Source organism: Platalea leucorodia (genome assembly GCF_965183815.1).
Source record: "Platalea leucorodia genome assembly, chromosome: 5".
Classification (NCBI taxonomy): domain Eukaryota; kingdom Metazoa; phylum Chordata; class Aves; order Pelecaniformes; family Threskiornithidae; genus Platalea; species Platalea leucorodia.
In genome coordinates, this window is record NC_138827.1 from 80,755,097 (window position 1) to 80,776,150 (window position 21,054).

The following is a 21,054-nucleotide window of genomic DNA, read 5'->3' on the forward strand; positions in this document are numbered from 1 at the left end:
CTTTCTGTAAACATGCAACAATGTTTGACTAGTATTATGGTGAAATGTTCACTTGACTTAAATACTCATCACATCTTTCTCAGTGAGGTGTTGCAATATTTCATTTTGAAGCTTATGCAACAAGAGATTTTACTAGTTTATGGGTTGGGGTATTTTTCATTGTCCTCCCTCACCCATTTTTATTTGTTGTTATCCTTTTCAAAATTAATGTTATGTTAATAGGGAAAAACAGCAGCAGGGGAGCAAAGGTTAAGTCAGGATTTTAGCTGTGTATCTCAGTTCCTGAAAGGACCTGTAAACAATTGTCCAAACTATTTATCTTTGGTACTAAAAGGGCATTAATTTTTTTTTCCATGTCTCTCCTTTATTTATGCATTTATTTATTTTTGGTTTCTACCTATTCAGCATTCCTTATATGCAATAGTTCCTCTTCAGAAAACTGTCACTAATACCAGCATTGATTTTTGGGACATTAAAAACTTAGAATAAGGTGTTTCTGAGGCTGTTCATGCTTTTCAGAAACACAAACAAAACCCGTCTAATCTATAACTTACAGATTTTGGAGAAAAAAAAATGGTTTTCTTATTCATCACACAAGCTGCAGGGAAAATTAAAGAATATTGCTTGAAGCTTGCTTCTTACTTGTCTACTGTATTTCTGTGTGTTTTGGTGATGTAGAAGAGATCCAGAATTGGAGTCTGTGATGCTTAATGGTTGTTTAGTGGAAAGTAATGGTAAAACTACATTTTCTGTAGTTACTGATTCCCCTGCCACCAACCTTAGAATTGGGGAAAAATAGGAAAACAATATGAAATAAAAATTGAAGTAGGTCTATAGTAACCTACTTTATTTTAGTATAACTGGATTGTAAATACCGCAGTCTAAAATACTCTTCATATAGCTCCGTTCAAAATGACGGTATTTCTCCATACATTGGTAATCTGCTCTTCTTTCTTCCATTTATCCCCTGCCTTTCCTATAAAGCTGTCACTGACGAAGTGGCAGGTTAACAGAACACTAAGGTTTTTTTGCTATTTTAGAATTTGAAAAACAATAGTCATGTCATGGTCTACTATTAAATATATATTGTTGATCACTTTCATAGAATCATAGAATGGTTTGGGTTGGAAGGGACCTTAAAGATCATCTGGTTCCACCCCCCCGCCATGGGCAGGGACACCTTCCACTAGACCAGGTTGCTCAAAGCCCCATCCAGCCTGGCCTTGAACACTTCCATGAATGGGGCATCCACAGCTTCTCCGGACAACCTGTTCCAGTGCCTCACCACCCTTATAGTGAAGAATTCCTTCCTTATATCCACTCTAAAGCTGCCCTCTTTCAGTTTAAAGCTGTTATCCCTTGTCCTATCACTATGTGTCCTGGCCTCTCCAGCTTTCTTAGAGGCCCCCTTCAGGTAATGGAAAGCTGCTATAAGGTCTCCCCGCAGCCTTCTCTTCTCCAGGCTGAATAACCCCAACTCTCTCAGCCTGTCCTCACAGGAGAGGTGCTCCAGCCCACTGATCACCTTTGTGGCCCTCCTCTGGACTCACTCCAACAGGTCCATGTCCTTCTTATGTTGGGGACCCCAGAGCTGGACGCGGTGCTCCAGGTGGGGGTCTCTTGAGAGCAGAGTAGAGGGGGAAAATCACATCCCTCGACCTGCTGGTCACGCTTCTATTGATGCAGCCCAGGATACAGTTGGCTTTCTGGGCTGCAAGTGCACATTGCACTTTGCTGATTATCTTTGATTTGTCAAATCTCCGTAAATATTTAAGTTACGTATATAGTATTCCCTCTTGTTCAAATTGCATTCAAATGTAGTAGCTATACAGAAGTAGTGCCTTATCTTTGAACAACAGCAGATGCAAACCTTTTAAACCTTGGCTCGGAGTGCCTGTTTGAAAACTTTAAGTGGCAGATGTACTGGAGTCCTTTGTAACCATATTCAGGAAGACACGTACTAGGAGGCTAAACTTGAGGGTGTCCTAGCGCGGGTCTCCCAGATAAAACTATACCATCTATTCCATAGCATTTCAAGAACAGTGTGTCATGAAACAAAGGTAAGCTCTGCAATGGAGAGTTTCTATAAGTACACTTTTATGAATTGACTTCATTTCTAAGGTGTAAAACTTTTGCTCTGTTTTTGGTGGTTTAACAGATTTTGACTTTTTTTCCCTCCTTCCCAGATTTTGGCGTTAGTGCATTTTTAGCAACAGGAGGTGATGTTACTCGTAACAAAGTAAGGAAAACATTTGTTGGTACTCCATGTTGGATGGCCCCTGAAGTAATGGAGCAGGTATTACTAATGTTTAAAAAAAAACATTTTCAGTCTTTACTTTTTGGAACTTGAGACATCACCGCCTTGTTTTTTCTTTCCGTTTCTATTCCAGGTGCGAGGTTATGACTTCAAGGCTGATATGTGGAGTTTTGGGATAACAGCCATTGAGTTAGCAACAGGAGCAGCACCGTATCACAAATACCCTCCTATGAAAGTAACAATCACTTTGTATTACTTAACACTTTGTATTACTTAATGCTGTTAGCTCTATTATTAATGCTGCTAGATAGTTAGCACCACTTCATTTTCAATAGCAACTCAAGGTATTTAAATATATGTATTCTGTGGAATATTTATTCTCTTTTAATTTCTACATGTTTTGAATTGATTTTGCTTACAATACCTCTTTTTTTGGGTTTACTGTAGGTGTTAATGCTGACACTTCAAAATGACCCTCCCACTTTAGAGACAGGCGTAGAGGACAAGGAGATGATGAAAAAGTATGGCAAATCCTTTAGAAAACTAATTTCATTATGCCTTCAAAAAGATCCTTCCAAAAGGTAGGTCATTATTGTCATGTATGGTGGAATTATTTTTCTAAATATACAGACTACTTAAAGTTCCAGTGTTTAAACATCATCTTTAAGCATATGATTTGAGTTTTGTAAGTAGCAGCTTTTAGTCATCTTCATCTGGGGAGAAGAAATTGCCTTTTAATGGTCGCTTAAGTTTTCTTCTGTGTTGTTAACATAATTTATTTATATTTAAATATACTGTTGAATTAAAATTTGATCAAACAAAAGTCCTTGCTCTACATCTTGATTTCTCATCTGAGGCAAGATATAAATCTTGATATTGTGTGTAAGTCTAACAAGACTGTTCTGATTGATCAGACAGAACTGTTGGTAAACCAAGCATATCACTCTCTTGGCCTTTAAAATAAATGACAAATAAATAAATAATTTTATGTTGATTTTTCTTGTTTTGTGACATAAGCTTAGTATTGCCTTTAACTTGGATATTTCCAGAGGAAAATTACTTACTAAGAGGTATTTTTTTTTTTTTTTTACTGTAAAGTTAGGGGCTCCAAACTTGTTTAGAGTTTTCCTCATATTTATATAGGCAATTGCATGTCGTAGTATCTTTGTGATTTGTTTTTCTTGCTATGTTTTGTGAATGGGATAGCCAAGATGATAAAAATATTAAATATCTATTCCAAAACCATTGCTGAGGTCCCAAGTTCCCAGAACGATTAATTTATTTATCCTTTATTCATTTTTATGCAGACCCATTTTTGTAGGTTTCTTTTGCTGAAGAGTTGGAGGAGGCACATTCTAATTAACATTATTTCCTAAGGGTATTTAATATATCAGTTTTTTTAACAGTTTCAGAGCTGGTATTGCTGGGAAAAAAGATTGTTCTGAGAGCAATCCTGATTGAGTAGTGTGTGGGTCTTCTATGGTGTGTACTTCTCTTCACTGATGTTACGCTAGCTTAAGTCCAGGATATTGTTGTAGGGAGTCAGGTTGAAAAGGAGACAGCAGCAATACTAGAAAACAAGTATAATTAAGAAAAAAAGATTATGTGGCAACAATCTTTATTCTTGAAATCCTTTAAATTCTTTTTTTCACTGAAGGATCATTTGTGTACTGTTTTCAGATTCTCAAACCCCTTACAATTGGTGGTCTTAGTAGCAAGTCCTGATGCTTTAAGCTTAGCTCTGCAGTTTGGCTACTTACAGATAAGAATGAAATGTGTTCTAGATAATCAAGCTTCTTTTCATTTCCAGTGTCCAGCAATTTTCAGGGCAAGATTAAATTGGTATGAAAACATGAGAAGTAAATAATTAAAATGCTTTTCGTTCTCTCCTTGAATACATAGTACTGAGTTACCTGATCTGTAGTTATGACATCTGTGTTGAAACATTAGTGCTTAAACTAATTACGCTAATTTATTACACGGATACTTAAACACGTGCAATATCTTCGTGCTCAGAACTGCCTTGAATTGAACAATTAGACCAGCAGATAGGTGATTAGATCTGCATGCCAGTTACTCTAACTGAGGAGCGAGTGTCCTTATATTGTGGGGTCATCGCTATTTTTTATGTTTTTCCCAAGCCAGGATTTAATTTTGCATGGAGATACCTCCATAGTTGTAGTGTCAATTTTGGGAGAAGTGCCCGCTCTTTGTGGCAAATTCTAGGACTGGCATTGTACTGTTTTTTCTCAGACCATGATGTTTTTCTTTTGGGGTTCTGTGTGTGGGTGTTTCTCTCTCTCCCCAGTGCCAAGGATGCTGCTTACAGTCCTCAGCTGCAATTCACTGCTGCGGCCTGTGTGGAAAACAGGCCCAGAAAGCATGTCCAGACCAGTTCAGAAGTGTCTGGCGTAACTAATGGTAGAGGAATGGAGAACGCTAGTTTGGATGAAACTTTACTAAGACTCTAGCTTTTAACTGTACATATCCCTGTTGTGAGATGCGATGGTACTGGATCACTGAAACTTGTCTTAACGTTAAGAGTTAATTTGAGGTAGAACTTTAAAACTTTGACACAGAAACTGATTTTTTTTTTTTTTTTTTTTAAAAACATTCCCCTTCCTTTTTGCTCATCCAACGTTTATGTGTGAGCTACTGCTAAGCCTGGTGGTCTCCACAGTACCACTACTAAGAACTCCTTTATTGTACAGTTCGTTGCTTTGCAGGGGAAGAAGTAGTAGTGCTCTATGGAACTAACTGTCTGTGTCTAAACTGGATGCTTTTTGTTGACGTCAGTAGTTGTTTCATTATTTCTAGCGGGAGTGAACAGATATATACGTACGCACTACTTACTACTCCTCTTTTCTTCACTTACTCTTCAGATGTGTCCTCAGAGAAATAAACTAGTTAAGATTTTGGGTGTTTTTTTCAGACTGAAATTTTTCAAATTGAAGCTTGCTACTGTCTTATCTAGTTTGTGCTATATCCAATCTCTTGCTTTAATTCAAATGGAAGACTATAGCAGCTGTTGCTTCTGTTCATTTAGAAATGATGAATCTCGGAGATTTTGGCTTCCCTAAATTTAGCTGTGTCAAAATTAGTCTTGGATAGTGGTATGATCTCCTAACGGAAAGGATGAAAAGAATGCGGAAGATTTTATTTCATCCCAAGAGGTGCTTTACTTTCTCTCCAGTCTGTTTCAGTACCAGGGGCTGGCTTGGGCTAGATAGGTAGCTTTTTACATCTCTGACGGTAGAGGAGACAAATACTGCTGTTGGAATCACTTCGGTAGGTGTGAGATTGTGATTATCTGCTGAAAACATCAAAAATATAAACTTGACAATGATGGGAAGAAAGAGACTTGAACAGAACTGCAAGTAAAAGTGAAATGTCTAGGTTTTGATCTCACAACTGTTGCTTTGATTTTTATTGGTCTGTTTGGTTGGAAGATGCTCCTGATGACTCTCTTTTTGATTTACACATCGTGTTAATAGTATCAGTGTAGTTTCTTGTGAATACCTGCTGACATCAATGAAGTAGAAGAATGCCAGTAGCAGGTGTTGATACTACTGTTTGGAAAACGTAATTACTCTTTTATTGCTGTGGAGCAAAGTTCAGTTGCATTCATAGAGTCATGTGGGGAAGAACACAATACCTGACTTTTTGTTTGTTTTTTTTTTTTAACGGTAAATGCATTTGTGTTGAAAGAAAAAGGGGGAAAATTGGCAACTTAGAGACTGATTTTTTTTTTTTTTTTCTTTTGGTATTTTTGCTGTAGGGAGGCTTAGTTTTTTCATGTGTGGTAAGTGAGTACATGTGAATTAATTCAGTAGCTATTATCATTCATTCCCCATTCATACAGTACTAATTCAAAAGTATTAGAGACGTACCATTTAACTAACGTCTTGTACTGTATTCACTGAGAGGGGTCTTTGTTTTCTGTTCTAATTTATTATTGATCTTTCAGGCCCACAGCAGCAGAACTTTTAAAATGCAAATTTTTCCAGAAAGCCAAGGTAAAACGTTTAACCCTACAAGTAAATTTTGCTCTGCCTTAAAATCTACATGAAATTTTTTCTTTCCTTGTATTGATTTTTAACTTACCAAATGTTGGTTTTGCAGAACAGAGAATACCTGATTGAAAAGCTTCTCACTAGAACACCTAATATAGCACAAAGAGCAAAAAAGGTGAGTGTATTCACATCTTTTTCTCAACTGGTATGCAAGAAAAAGCAGGGACTGTTCAGTTGCCTTACATTTTAAGTTGACTGACTGAGCCATTCTCTTATGCAGTCCTTCAAAGATAGTGACTGTTGAATGAATGGTTTATGCAGCCTAGCTTTCTCCAGGAAGCCCTGTGGCATTTTGACTTCCTTTCTAGCCAAAATGGTATATGGTGTTTGTCATCATACATGATACAATTTTTTTCCTGCTCCCTTTTAGAAAGCTACAGGTGAAATGGTTGTGCAAGTAAAAAGTGATCTGGGAGCATATAGGTTCATAAACTGCAGAATTCATATCTTCATTGATCACCTGGAGAAAGGGTGAAGATACTATAAATGGTATTTATTCAGTACTACCTGGTTCTTTGGATTATTTCAAATGTGATGCCCAAATACATGGAAGTTGGGTCCAAATTCTGCAAGAGCACTGCTGACTTATTCAGACCAGTGGAGCCTTATCCCACAGGTGATGGAGTTAAACCCACAGCTATGGCATATACTGGTATTTCTCTGGTGCCTTTGTCACTTGTGTAAATGAACTTACCAGGTCATGTGCAGCAGAACTAAAAACAAGGAAGTCTTAACAGGTAAGTATTTTAAAAATTAAGTATGAAGCAAGCTACTGTTCATAAGAGCTAGTAAACAGGAATGAATGTAGACTCCTGCTTGTTGTGTGTGAGAAATTATGGAACTCCCTTTCTGTGGTGACTTAACTCGCCATGTCTCTTAAAAGTATGAGGAACCTGCTTGGAGATTGCTGAGCCTCTGCAGGTGACAGGGTAGTGTGCTTTCTAAAAGCAGGCTTTCTGAGAAGATGTTTCGCGGGGGGCGCTTCAGGAAAGGAACCGTTTCAGCCTTTGTTGGCACAGCAGTTAGGCTTCAGTTACATGGACTGGCACTTTGTAAGATTTTCTGTTGTCTTTCTGAGTATCGGTTTGGCATAATTCTACAACACTGAATTGTTCCTACATCTGGTGGCCTATACTTGGAAGAGACTGTCAGCAAGATTTGAATGCTTTAAGTTCCTTCTGATCTTTTAGGTGGAAGTAATGTGGGAAATCAGTGGCAATGATGGGGCTTTGTGAGAGGCTGGAGTAGAAAGCTGGAGTGAGAGGGCTTGTAGAAGGGGTAGTGTGCCGAGCAGGTTAGCATCTGCAAGGTGCAGGGGACGGGGAGGCGTTGTTCAGCGGTTTGGCCATCTGGTGGCAGCAATGCCCACGTAAAAATTTGTCTAACTGCGGGGGGGAAAATCAGTCGTTTGTTTTTCATTTTACATCTTGGGCCATATAGGAGTAATTTAGGCATGCTCTGATAGAGCATGTGCATCGTGAGATTCGTCTCCCAGCTGTGTCCTTGGGTCAACTTCATGTTAACTTATACATACATGTACATATACTTACTTCTTTAAATAACTTAGCATCTGGAATTGCAAAATGAACGCAGGGTAGCCTTCCATACACCACCAGAAATAGTTTTCTGAATGACTTTTTGGACAATTCTTTCTAATTTGGAAGAGGAGTGATTCTTAAGAAATCAAAGCTGTACAGTGCTAGAGACAAATTAATAGGTCTTGTAATTACAGCATAAATGGAAAAAATATTTAGGCTTTAGCTAGTGAAAATGCTAAATTATTTATATTTTAAAAGGACACAATATTAAAATTGATCAGGGATTTAAAATTTAATTCACTTGTTACAACTTTGCATGTAGCTGTTGTTTTAAGATACCATAAAATATAGATGTATTTTAATACTAAAACTGTGGGCCTTTATTTATAAAAGCTTGTGTAAGTAGAGTTTGGTTGCTCAAACATTAATATGTAAAATGTCTAAGAGGTCACTCTTGGAAGAAATAACCCCTGTAATAGAAAAAAGAATGTCACTAGGGAAAAAGATGGGAAGGAGTTGGTGTCATCACTGCTTAAATTATCTTCTGTAGCACTTGGTGTGAAATGCCTATAACTAATGATCTGTAGCCACTGGTAGCACAGATGTCAGATCTGCCCTGCAGTAATTTAATTTTTCTTGTATTTACCACGTGTATAATTACTTTGCCTTATTGCCCAGAACTCCAGCCTCAGTTTAGTTTTAACTTTAAAGTCTTTTCTCTTGACATAGTGTTTTCATGTTTTGCTTCTGCCTTTACAGCTTATACTTGGCAACTGTTTTGACTAAATACGAGTTCAGGTCTGTTTGTGAAATCCTGAAAGCAGGTACACATGGTCTTGCATGTGTGAAGAAAATGTTTGATGCTGTAAAGATATATCCTGTTTTAAAACCCAATTTGATAATTAAACAACACCTACGTTGTGTGTTTAAAATACTGTTTAACATCAGAGTTCTACACTACATCTTTGTGCACATATTCCCCCTGTCACAGTGTTTCTTTATTTGCTTTTAATTCTGCTAATTTTGAAATGATGCCCTCCTTCCTGGCCCTGTCCTAGTAATTAAAGATAACACTGAAACACTCCTGGAATTGACTTGCCCTGGAGGAACATTTCTTGCCTCTTCCTGTGCAGAACCTGCTTAAGTACATACTGATACTGAACCACAGAAATGAGTGGTCGTTGTGGTTTAACTCCAGCGAGCAGCTAAGCACCAACAGCTGCTCGCTCACCCCCACCCCCCCTCCCCGCAGTGGAATGGGGGAGAGAATCGGGGGAAAAAAAGTAAAACCTGTTGGTTGAGACAAAGACAGTTTAATAAGACAGCAGAGGAAGGAAATAATAATAGTAATAATAATGATAAAAGACTGTACAAAACAAGTGATGCACAATGCAATTGCTCACCAGCCACTGACTGATGCCCAGGCTGTCTCTGAGCAGCGATCGCTGCCCCCTAGCCAGTTCCCCCAGTTTATATACTGGGCATGATGTCCTATGGTATGGAATAGCCCTTTGGCCAGTCTGGATCAGCTGTCCTGGCTGTGCCCCCTCCCAGCTTCTTGTGCACCCGGCAGAGCGTGGGAAGTTGCAAAGTCCTTGACTAGTGTAAGCACTACTAAGCAACAACTAAAACATCAGTGTGTTATCCACATTATTCTCATCCTAAATCCAAAACACAGCACTATACCAGCTACCAGGAAGAAAATTAACTCTATCCCAGCTGAAACCAGGACAGTGTTACAGAAGGCAACTTCTTACTGGCAATTCTGGATTTCATTAATGTCACTACTTACTTGCGAGAGCATTGCTAGTGTCAAGAAGAACTGGAGAAAAGACTGTGGTGAATGGGCTGAGCCCAGTGTGGTCTGGTAATCAGGGACGTGCTCTGAGGCTGCACTTTTGTCATTGATAGGAATGTGGGAGCCCTGATTTGCAGCCTTTGCCCTGTTGGGTGGTGTGATGGTAGAGCAGCCTGCCCTGTCCTGCTTGGATCAGGGCTGTGTACACCCCTGTTACACAACAGCTTAGCAAGAGTTTAGATACACTCTTTATTAATACATGTTGACGTAGTTTTAATTTTGAACTAAATGTGAAGTCATTTCATTTGTGATTAGAATTGCTATATTGGAATAGAGGAAATTTGAAACAGCTTCCAGAATGCCACAGTCAGTTTTGAAATCTTGTCATGCTAAAAAATTAATTATAACTGTAAGTACTCTGTATGCCCAAAAGCCCTGGGTCAATTTTGTGGTTTTATAATCCTGTTCCTTTAATTTTGAAAATCTCCTGCATGACTGCCACTTTTACAAAGTGAACAGCAAAAAACACGTGTCTGCATTTCATTTTATTGCTGTCTGAAGTGCTGCTAGTAAAAAAAATAAAAATCTGAGTAATAATTGGGCTTGAATTCTATTTTTGGGAAGGTGGTATTGCTCAGCGCAGTTAATAGAAGCTCTTTAGAGCTCAGAGTTGTAAGTTACTGGGAGAAACCTGTGACAGCACAAAGTGATGATTAGTGTGAGCGATACCAGTTTTTATTAAAACTTCAGTAGAAATACCCTTACTGATGGGTTGGAACTCTAGCTCTGCAGTACAGCTAATTTAGGGAAATGATCGTGTTACCTTATAGAAGAAATCCGCTGCATTTAATGAGGAAAATATCATTAGATCACAGATTTCTTGGACAGCTTTGAAGGCACAATTGCACCTCAGCAAGGCATACGTATGCAACATTTCCTTGCTTCAGTAGTGGATTTAATCTGATAGATACACCTCACCAATGATGAGTGTTAGTACAGCTGGACTCCAGACCTTTTGAAAAGCAGAGGGCAACATTAGTTTGAGCTCAGATTATTAATAAAAATGTATATTCATTGCTATGATTCTTTACACTTTAAGAAATGCTTATTCCATTAATGCTGATGTATAAAGAGAAGGGACATGTGCTATACTGCAACACTTTTTCTGGAAAACAGCAGCTGAACTATAAGTATGTATTCGGCAAGACTTTGTGTGGGGGAGGCCCCTCCATCACAGAGGATTAATTGTTCAGTTTACCTGGAACACTGCTGCAAATGAAAAAAACAGTGCAACTGTTTTTATATTGTTGGATATTACTAGAAAAAATAGAGGAGAAATTAGCATTCGGACCATGTTGGGGTTTTTGCTTATTTTCAAGAAGTTGTTGGAAGTAAAACTTAATGCAAACACTTTTTTCATAAAATGTAAATTTGACAAAAATTCACATAACCAGAAAGTAGTGCCTGCATTAGTGGGTAGTAGAAGTGGAAGGTGTTTTAAGGGGCAGACACATGCAGTTGCATCAGTTTTGTTTTAACATTTTAGATAAAAAAAAAGATTGCTGTCAGCATTTCTGCTAGGTGTGCTTAAATGCAGTTGTGCCATAAGATACAAGGAACTTCATACAGTATATGGGTTTGTCCATCCTTTCTTTCATAGGGTGGTTTTACCATCTCTATAGTTTGTGAGGCTGAATTTTGTGCCCTCTCAAATGGAGCTAATCTAGTACAGAATAGATGAGCTTTAAAAAAACCTATGGAATAGCTGGCTCAGTTGAGTGTCTTTTCTACTTCAGATGGCTATAACCATCTTTACAGTAACTTGTATTACTTGTTTTGGCAAGGTTTAAAAGCTCACACATGATTCATCTTAATTGTTAAAAAGTAACCCTCTGCCGTATTGGATAGTGTTTTCCAGTTCATGGGCTATTGTGGTCCAACTTCAGAATTCATTTGTGCAGTGAATGAGTCACTGTCTCTTGTGTAACAGCATTGATCTGCTCATTAGCTAATGTTGTGTTTGTGACCTGTTGACTTGTTCAAAAATGTCTAGAACATCGACTAACGTGAGGTTGGTGAATAACGAGAACTTTTCTGATTAGACCAGTAGCTTTAAATATTTGGCATTTATCTAAGCTGTTGAAACTTCCAGTACTGCAGGAAGATTTAATTACTGTGAAATGCAGGTGAAGTATATTCTTAAAAGTGCTATTGAAGGAGTCCTTTTTAAAGAATCAAGCCAGGATAAAGGAAGTCCAGGCGTGCAGGATGCTGGTGGTAGACTCTTTGATCGGGAAGTAAGTCTTGTAACTAACCAGAAGATAATCCTATTCTATTGTCCTGTTTTTTAATGATTTGCTTTTCTGTCTCTTGCTGAGAATGTGCAGAAAGGTGCTGCTTTTACCTGTTTGCCTTCTGAGAAATGAAGCCTCAAACATTTCACTCAAATGGCCTCTCTTGGATTTGAAATGGTGTCCTAAGTGAAAAGTGACTCACTGGAATTAGTTGTTATTAAATCTGTTCCTAGTCTATAGGCCAAATCAGTATTTGGTCAGTGCGGGCAGCCACAGCTGGCTTGCTAGGGTCAGCTTAGTGTCATGAGGTTTCCCAGTGTGTTCTCTCGAGCAAGGTGGTAGAAGAAGCCTTTCCGCCTGTCTTTGCTCATAAAAGTAATGAGGAGTTTTGGGAGGATGTGGAAGTGTGTGTGTTAGTTGTGATTTTGTACATTTTTGGGAAGTTTGTCAAGAAGGTCAGAGAAGGAAGAGAAAAAGGTCAGGAAGGGAGAGGAAAAAAAAAAAAAAAAGGACCCTGGGCCCAGCACTCTGAAGAAAGTGAAAAGTAAATATGATTTCCTGGTTAGACCTTGTAAAGCTTTTAGAAGTACAACACAAAAAAACTGCATGTCATTTGTTTTGACACTCGCTCCCCTGCACTTGCGCTTGGTACGGGCGATATTCTTGAAGTTCCTGGGGGGAACTGCAAGGGAAGTACAGGTGAAGCAGGACAGCCTTGAGACTGTGCTACCCAGTGTGATTGTGGGGGACTTAATTTAGCTGAAAAGTGCTCTTGGTTCAAGAAGTTAAAATTATGGCTGGAGCTGAAAACTTCAAGGTTTTAATCAGAACAGGTGGTTTAAGGCTAGCAGAGCAGAAAGATGGAATGGAATAGTAATAGTCCATATGCAGAGTCCAGTTTCTGTTTAGCACTGAAAAGCAGCTCCACGAGAAGATTATTCAAACTGTGCATCTCCAGGTAAATGTAAAGTTACATAGTATGTGAAGTGAAAGGGGAAAAACATCAACTGGATGACAGATGTGTGCATCCCAGCTGTGGTGTGTGGGAGTCATAGACAGCAGAGGGCAGCCGCATCTAAGGCACAGTGCAGCAAGCAGGGCTCAGTCCTTCCTGAACTGTAAAGTCACGCAGGCTGGGAGAGCATCACTCTTGTTAGGAGCGGCTCCAAGTCTGTCGTTTTAAATGCCATAGCCTGGTTGAACGCATGCTGCTTCTTGATATCTAACTAAAATATAAACACTGGGGTTTTATAAAATTGGATTTTATAAAAATTACAGATTTATGTTTGTTATTTTCATCTTCATTTGTAACTTTTTGGAGAACTGCACTCAAATTTTCATTTTGGTTGCCTTAACTTTTTTTAAAAATGTCTTGAATAAGCTTAGGTCTCTTTAAAATCTGTGTGGAATGCAGAATGTATATTACAGTAATTTCTCTTATGTGCATAAATAAATGGAAACCTTGTAGGAAACGGAAAAGGGAAGAAATCGGAATTTCACCTTGAAATGGTATTTTCAAGCCTTTGAGCTTGAAAGTAAGTGAAAGTCATAGCAAATTCTTCTTTGGATTCTACAGTAGTACACTATTTTCCTAAATATTCTTTAACGTGACCATATTGCTGGCAGTGAAACGCACCTTATAATGAGTCTTCTGCTACTGAGTAATGAAAACTGTACAGGAGGCTCTATTTGTTGTCTTTCTTTTCCCCTCTGGTCATTTGAAGCAAGCAAACAGCTTGGATGATAGAAAAGGATGGTGGAACTGGAAAATGCTGACTATAAAAGGAGGATCCAGTGATCCCTCTAACAGAAAGCCTTTTAGTAGTGATTCAGCATCATGATGCCCATTCATCTGAGCAGCCAGGGAAGATAACCAGAAGCTCTAAAGATCTGGATCTTTATCTATCTTCTGCATCTTTCAGAGTATCAAGTTACTTTGCCAATTTGCTGTATTTTTGATTGGCTTCCTTTGATTCCTGCAGGTACCTTCTTGGCCTTAGCACGTTAATTTGATTGGGGGGGAGGATGGGGCCAGGCAGGGAAAAGAAAGAGGATATAAAAGAGCCTCTGTCTGTGTGCATGAATTAGCCACCAGGTCATGCCTATAGCCCATTTGGGATTCCTTGGTTTTGAGGTGAAGTGTTACTTTTGAGAAACAATGCAACTCCTCTGCACAATTAATTGAAAAGATCCTCCTCAGCACAGGTACACATTCATGCCTAAAAGAACTATTGTTAAAATGTGAATTAAAGAATTATTTGCAGTTAATAACACTCAGTAATGAAATTTATGTAGTGGAACTAATAAATGGAGAAATACTGTCTGAAAACCAAAAATCATACTGAATTACTAAACTTGCATGTTTGCTATGTTAGTGGATTTCTGCAAAACACTGCAATTTCTCAAAACAAAATCAGGTTCAAATTTTGGAGCAGAGGTAATAAGTATGTTGCAGTATTTATGTAAAACCTCATGGTTTCGGAAAGCAGAATTAGGAGTGCAGGGAATTACCTGCCCTTGTTTACAAGATGTTTGTTTGACAAAATAGTGTCTCTAGTTTGAGCTGCTACATTTTGCTGTCTTTACACAGCATTATCCCAGCAAGAAAAGACTGAAAGAGTGAAAGGAGGAGGGCTTTGGATAGGGAATCCCCCAGAGTGCATGGGGAGTTGGTACACTGAGCATCTGTACCCATTTTTCAGCATTTCCTCTAGAGATGTAGGAATGTGCTCCCTCCTCCCCTCTTCCTTCAGCTTTTAATGGCTTTGTTTTCCTCTCACTGATTGCTCCACTGTATTCCATTTCTAAACTCTGAGTGTAGGTAAGATTTCATGGCAGTCTTCTCAATTGATGGCCCTGCCCTCTGGTGTCATATTCATCATCATGTGAGCATGATACTGTTTGTGTTTGGCTATAAAAACAAACCAGCTTCATAAATATTTAAAGCAAATAGTCGTCTCTTTTTTTTTTAAAATGGATTTCTATTCTTTGTTGACTTGTGCTGTGTTATCCCTTAAAAAGGGTGTTCTTCAAGAACCAGTAGAGAGAGTTGAAGAAGTCCTATTCAATGCAGAATTATCAATTTCCTTTAGTGCTCTTTCATGAAAGAAAATTTAATGATCTTGCATTTCTTGACTTTACGTTGGTAGTGTAATTGGTTCCAATAGTGAGTACAAGTGGTAATTCACACAAAAATGGTGAAGATTCCTGTATTTCCAATCCTTAAATGACTTGGGTGCCTTTTCAGTTTTTGCAATACTTTGCTGCATTAAGGAAGAAACAAATATTTGCAAGTTTGCATCAGTGACTCAGATTTTCCGTATTGACTTATTTCATTGTAGGCAATTATAAATGTTCCATAAATGTGACATTGCACACTTCAGAGCAAACAATACATAGCTGCTTTGGAAGGGTGTACTGGATAGCTGTGAATATACATTTTAATTCCAACAGAGGTGCAGTTTAAATTTTTGAAGAAACTGATTGTGAGATCAAAACATGATTTATGAAAGCTTGACCCTGAAGTAAATGAAATATTTTTGGCTTATACTAATTATAGTATATATGTGTGTGTGTGGGGGTGTATATATACACACATACTAATTATACTAATGCAAAATTTTAAATGGGATAACAGTTTCTCTCAGTGTTGCCATGTTTTGCAGACACCATTTACATTTGACTTGGAATTGAAGAATTCAGTTGGAATTGACTTGGAATTGAAGGATTTGATGTTCCTGTATTTTCCTAGTGAGATAACATATATATGCGAGAATATTGTCTGCTCTTGCTTTTACCGACTCAGGACATACCACCTGAAGTGCTAATGACATCTCATCTCCTCCCACAGTAAGGTCACCTTGGAATACTGAAATTCAAACCCTTCAGACTGAGACTTTAGGGCATGGGAGGTGTGCACATGAAATACCGTATTTGCTTCCCTATGTTCTTCAGTCAAAAATTTCTGTTATTTCACATAGGGAATATACATACCAGAAATATCTAAAGACATTTTTCAGGAAATTTTCTGCAAAGCCTTAAGTCATCCGTGTCCTTTCAGTCAGCAATTTGGACAAAACCTAAGCATGGCTGTGCACTGTAGAGAAGCAATAATGATTAATTTGATGTGGAGTATGAATGGTAACTTCTGCAAATTTTCAGGGTTCAGGACCAGCCTTACCTATCCTTTTCTGCATACATGAATTTTTTCCCCCAGGGAAGTTTCTGTGGCATGTGGTTGTGGGCAGTGAAGTAGAGGACTTGGATCGCTTTATACCACAAAAGCTGTAATGCAATAAACCTCCACAGTTCTTGCAAAGGGAAGGGGTTTATGTCATCCTGAGTGGCTTGTACTTCTCAATTTTTATTCTGAGATGAGAGTTTAAGATTACTGTCTGGTCCTGAAAGGCCAGTTGCAGTTATTCCAGAATTAGTTTCTGTGCCAGATTGAATTCTTGCTGTCAAACCAGCATCTTAGGCCCGCCTGTGCTTTTAAAACAAACAAACAAACAAACCAAACCCCAAAAAACCCAAACAAAAAAAGACCCCAACCAAACAAAACAAAATCCACAAAGAAGCCACCCCCACCCCCCGCCATATTCCTGCATATGAATATGAAACACTTAAAGTTCTGTCTAACTTCTTTTCCAAGTAGGAGAAAAACAAAGAAAGGCTAAGACGAAGTGTTTTTCCCCATTGTATTTGCAGTATGCAGAGTGGCTTAAGAGGAGGGGACACTAACACCAAATTACTGTGATATCTTAACACCTTTTGAGCCCTACAAAGCAGAAATGCCAGAGTGTTATTTTAGAAAGGTAGTGGTACATCCCATTAATAATGACAGTCTGCATAAGTCGTGGTGAGAAAAAACAAGGTTCCCAATTGCATAAAGCACATTCAGGTTTGCAGAATTTTTGTGGCTTGCATCAGAATAAAAATGAGACTTTGCATTGTAATGAACTCAGAGGAATTTAAGAATAGCCAGCAGTGAAGGGATTAGGATGTTCACATAACCTCTGGGGACTAGCCTTCTCTTGAGGAAATGCCTCAACTCTTGAACAAGGGATGATGTATACATGTGGGAATTCATGCTGTGTCTTGGACCTCAGATTTTTTTTTTTTTTTTTCCCTTTTCAAAAATGTGATTACAGTGTAGGTGTTCTTATGCAAAAAGACTACTGTTCTTTTGCATGAAAATAAACTGTAGAAAATGACTCCTCCATGGTCTGCCTTTTACCTCAAGTGCTAATCTGTGATTAAATGTGTAACTTTTAAGCAAAAGAGTTGTGCCATGATTGAATAAATGTCATATGTTGATTTCCTTCATTGAATTGGAATGCAAATAAATGCATAGGTATGGGGACTGGAATGTGCTCTTATAGAATCATAGCATCATTTAGGTTGGAAAAGACCCTTAAGATCATCAAGTCCAACTATTAACCTATCACTGCCAAGTCCACCACTAAACCATGTCCTCAAGCACCACGTCTACCCGTCTTTTAAATACCTTCAGGGATGGAGACTCAACCACTTCCCTGGGCAGCCTGTTCCAGTGCCTGACTACCCTTTTGATGAAGGAATTTTCCTAATATCCAACCTAAACCTGCCCTGGCGCAACTTGAGGCCATTTGCTCTCATCCTGTCACTTGTTATTTGGGAGAAGAGACCGACCCCCACCTCGCTACAACCTCCTTTCAGGTAGTTGTAGAGAGCAATAGTGTCTGCCCTCAGCCTCCTCTTCTCCAGGCTAAACAACCCCAGCTCCCTCAGCTGCTCCTCATAAGACTTGTGCTCTAGACCCTTCACCAGCTTCATTGCCCTTCTTTGGACACACTCCAGCACCTCAATGTCCCTCTTGTAGGGAGGGGCCCAAAACACAGTATTCGAGGTGCGGCCTCACCAGTGCCGAGTACAGGGGCACTATCACCTCCCTGGTCCTGCTGGCCCCGCTATTCCTGATACAAGCCAGGATGCCATTGTCTGTCTTGGCCACCTGGGCACACTGCTGGCTCCTGTTCAGGTGGCTGTCGACCAACACCCCCACGTCCTTTTCAGCCAGGCAGCTCTCCAGCCACTCCTCCCCCAGCCTGTAGCGTTGCATGGGCTTGTTGTGACCCAAGTGCAGGACCTGGCAGTTGGCCTTGTTGAATCTCATACAGTTGGCCTTGGCCCATCGATCCAGCCTGTCCAGATCCCTCTGTAGAGCCTTCTTACTCTCCAGCAGATCAACACTACTGCTGAACTTGGTGTCATCTGCAAACTTACTGAGGGTGCACTTGATCCCCTCATCCAGATCATTGATAAAGATATTAAACAGGACTTGCCCCAGTACTGAGTCCTTGGGAACACCACTCATGACTGGCCACCAACTGGATTTGACTCCATTCACCACAACTCTTTGGGCCTGGCCGTCCAGCCAGTTTTTTACCCAGCAAAGAGTATACTTGTCCAAGCCATGAGCAGCCAGTTTCTCCTGGAGAATGTTGTGGGAAACCATGTCAAAGGCTTTACTAAAAGTCCGGGCAGACAACATCCACAGCCTTTCCTTCATCCACTAAGTGGGTCACCTTGTCATAGAAGGAGATCAGGTTAGCCAAGCAGGACCTGCCTTTCATAAACCCATGCTGACTGGGCCTGATCCCCTCATTGTCTTGTACGTGCCGCATGATAGCACTCAGAATGATCTGCTCCATAACCTTCCTCAGCATTGAGGTCAGGCTGACAGGCCTGTAGTTTCTTGGATCCTCCTTCCAGCCCTTCTTGTAGATGGGTGTCACATTTGCTAACTTCCAGTCCACGGGGACCTCCCCGGTTAGCCAGGACTGCTGATAGATGATGGAAAGTGACTTGGTGAGTGCCTCCGCCAGCTCCCTCAGTACCCTTGAGTGGATCCCATCCGTCCCCATGGACTTCTGCATGTCTAAGTGGTGTAGCGGGTCGCTAACCATTTCCCGTTGGATTATGGGGGCTTCATTCTGCTCCCTGTCCCTGTCTTCCAGCTCAGGGGGGTGGGTACCCTGAGAACAACTGGTCTGACTATTAAAGACTGAGGCAAAGAAGGCATTAAGCACCTCAGCCTTTTCCTCGTCCTTTATCACCGTGTTTCCCCCTGCATCCAATAAAGGATTGAGATTCTCCTTGGTCCTCCTTTTGTTGCTAATGTATTTGTAGAAACATTTTTTGTTGTCTTTTACAGCAGTAGCCAGTTTAAGTTCCAGCTGGGCTTTAGCCCTTCTAATCCTCTCTCTGCATAACCTCACACATCCTTGTAGGCCTCCTGAGTTGCCTGCCCCTTCTTCCAGTGGTCGTACACTCTCCTTTTTTCCCTGAGCTCCAGCCAAAGCTCTCTGTTCAGCCAGGCCGGTCTTCTCCCCTGCCGGCTCGTCTTTTGGCACATGGGGATGGATTGTTCCTGTGCCTTTAAGATTTCCATCTTGAAGAATGTCCAGCCTTCCTGGACTCCTTTGCCCTTCAGGACTGCTTCCCAAGGGACTCTGTCAGCTAGGCTCCTGAAGAGGTCACAGTCTGCCCTCCGAAAGTCCAAGGTAGCAGTTTTGCTGACCCTTTCCTTACTTCTCCAAGAATCAAAAACTCTGTCATTTTGTGATCACTATGCCCAAGACGGCCTCCAACTGTCACATCACCCACAAGTCCCTCTCTGTTCACAAACAAGAGGTCCAGTGGGTCGCCTTCCCTTGCTGGGTCCCTCACCAGCTGTGGCAGGCAGTTATCTTGCACACACTCCAGGAACCTCCTAGACTGTTTCCTCTCTGCTGTATTGTATTTCCAGCAGACATCTGGTAGGTTGAAGTCCCCCACAAGAACAGGGGCTAGCGATCGTGAGACTTCTCCCAGCTGCTTATAGAATACTTCGTCTGCCTCTTCGTCCCTGTTGGGTGGTCTATAACAGACTCCCACCAGGATATCCGCCTTGTTGGCCTTCCCCCTGATTCTTACCCATAAACATTCCCCTTTATCATCACCATCATTAAGCTCTAGACAATCAAAGCACTCCCTAACATACAGGGCTACCCCACCACCTCTCCTTTCTTGCCTATCCCTTCTGAAGACTTTATAGCCATCCATTGCAGCACTCCAGGTGTGCGTTGATGCTCCTTTTGTATCTTAGGAAACATTCAGGAAGGGTTTGCAAGAGGGCTAAAAGTAAAAATCATAAAATCTGATTGATTTACAGGCTTAAGATGTGTATGGAAGGAACTGGTCTGGGTGTTTTTGGAGAGAAATACACAGAGCAAATGTTGTGCTAAAACCAAAACTGTGTTCAGTAATGTCCTATTTCTCATCATTGTTCTTCCTATAAAATAACTGGCATGGAACTGGCATGGTAACTGGCATTGTAAATACTTGTCATGAAGTCGTATGAGAAGTGAAGCTCTTGGGACTTGTGATTAAAAAAAAATCACTTTATCACCTTATCAATTACCTTATCAATTACCAAGTAATATTGGTGCTTTAAAGAGTAATTCAGCATATCTGTTGTATAAGAACTTCTGGGATCTGTGTAACAGGGGAGTCCTGTCTCCTGTAAGAATCATTACCACAGTCTTTGGGAAAGGTGAAGATATACAGCATCAGTTGACTGGTCTTTCTCTTTTCTGCCTGAAAGTCAAATCTGGGCTCTTACTGGGACAGACTGCAGAAAATGAAAAAGACGAGGTGTTTAAATAACCACCTCGTCATTCCTGCTCTCTGGGGCACGTGGGATTGTGTATATCTAGAATACTGTACTAGCAGATGTAGTTGAAGGGCATCAGTGGTAAAATAAAAGCCAATTTTCTCCCCAGAAAAAGGTAAGCTAGTTGATTTGTTGAACTGCACTGTTTCCAGAAGGATGTGTATTAAAAAAAAAAAAAGAAAAAAGAAAAAAGATATGGATTGCCTTCTGTAGATATGCAAGTGCAAGAAATGGAGAACAGTACTGACTGTTCTCTAGTTGGAAATTAATAGGGAGCAGTGTCAGGGTTCCAGAAAGACTTCAGCAGATGTGTTTTAAATGGGTGGGGTCTACACATTTGCCTCTCTCCAGGAATTCAGGAACAAATTACATTTGGGCTCTACGTTACCTATATATGGA

The 21,054-nt window shown here is 40.0% G+C and overlaps 1 protein-coding gene across 1 annotated transcript in view; it reads left to right on the top strand.

Moving 5' to 3' along the window:
* Window positions 1–21,054, top strand: part of STK39 (serine/threonine kinase 39) — a gene marked incomplete at its 3' end in the record, with an annotated part of 104,404 nt that overhangs the window by 34,692 nt on the left and 48,658 nt on the right. Inside the window, exons 6-10 of the mRNA XM_082311752.1 lie at window positions 2,187–2,296; window positions 2,391–2,492; window positions 2,705–2,838; window positions 6,225–6,273; window positions 6,380–6,445. Of these exons, the coding sequence (XP_082167878.1) occupies window positions 2,187–2,296; window positions 2,391–2,492; window positions 2,705–2,838; window positions 6,225–6,273; window positions 6,380–6,445 (461 nt within the window). The remainder of the gene's footprint in view (window positions 1–2,186; window positions 2,297–2,390; window positions 2,493–2,704; window positions 2,839–6,224; window positions 6,274–6,379; window positions 6,446–21,054) is intronic.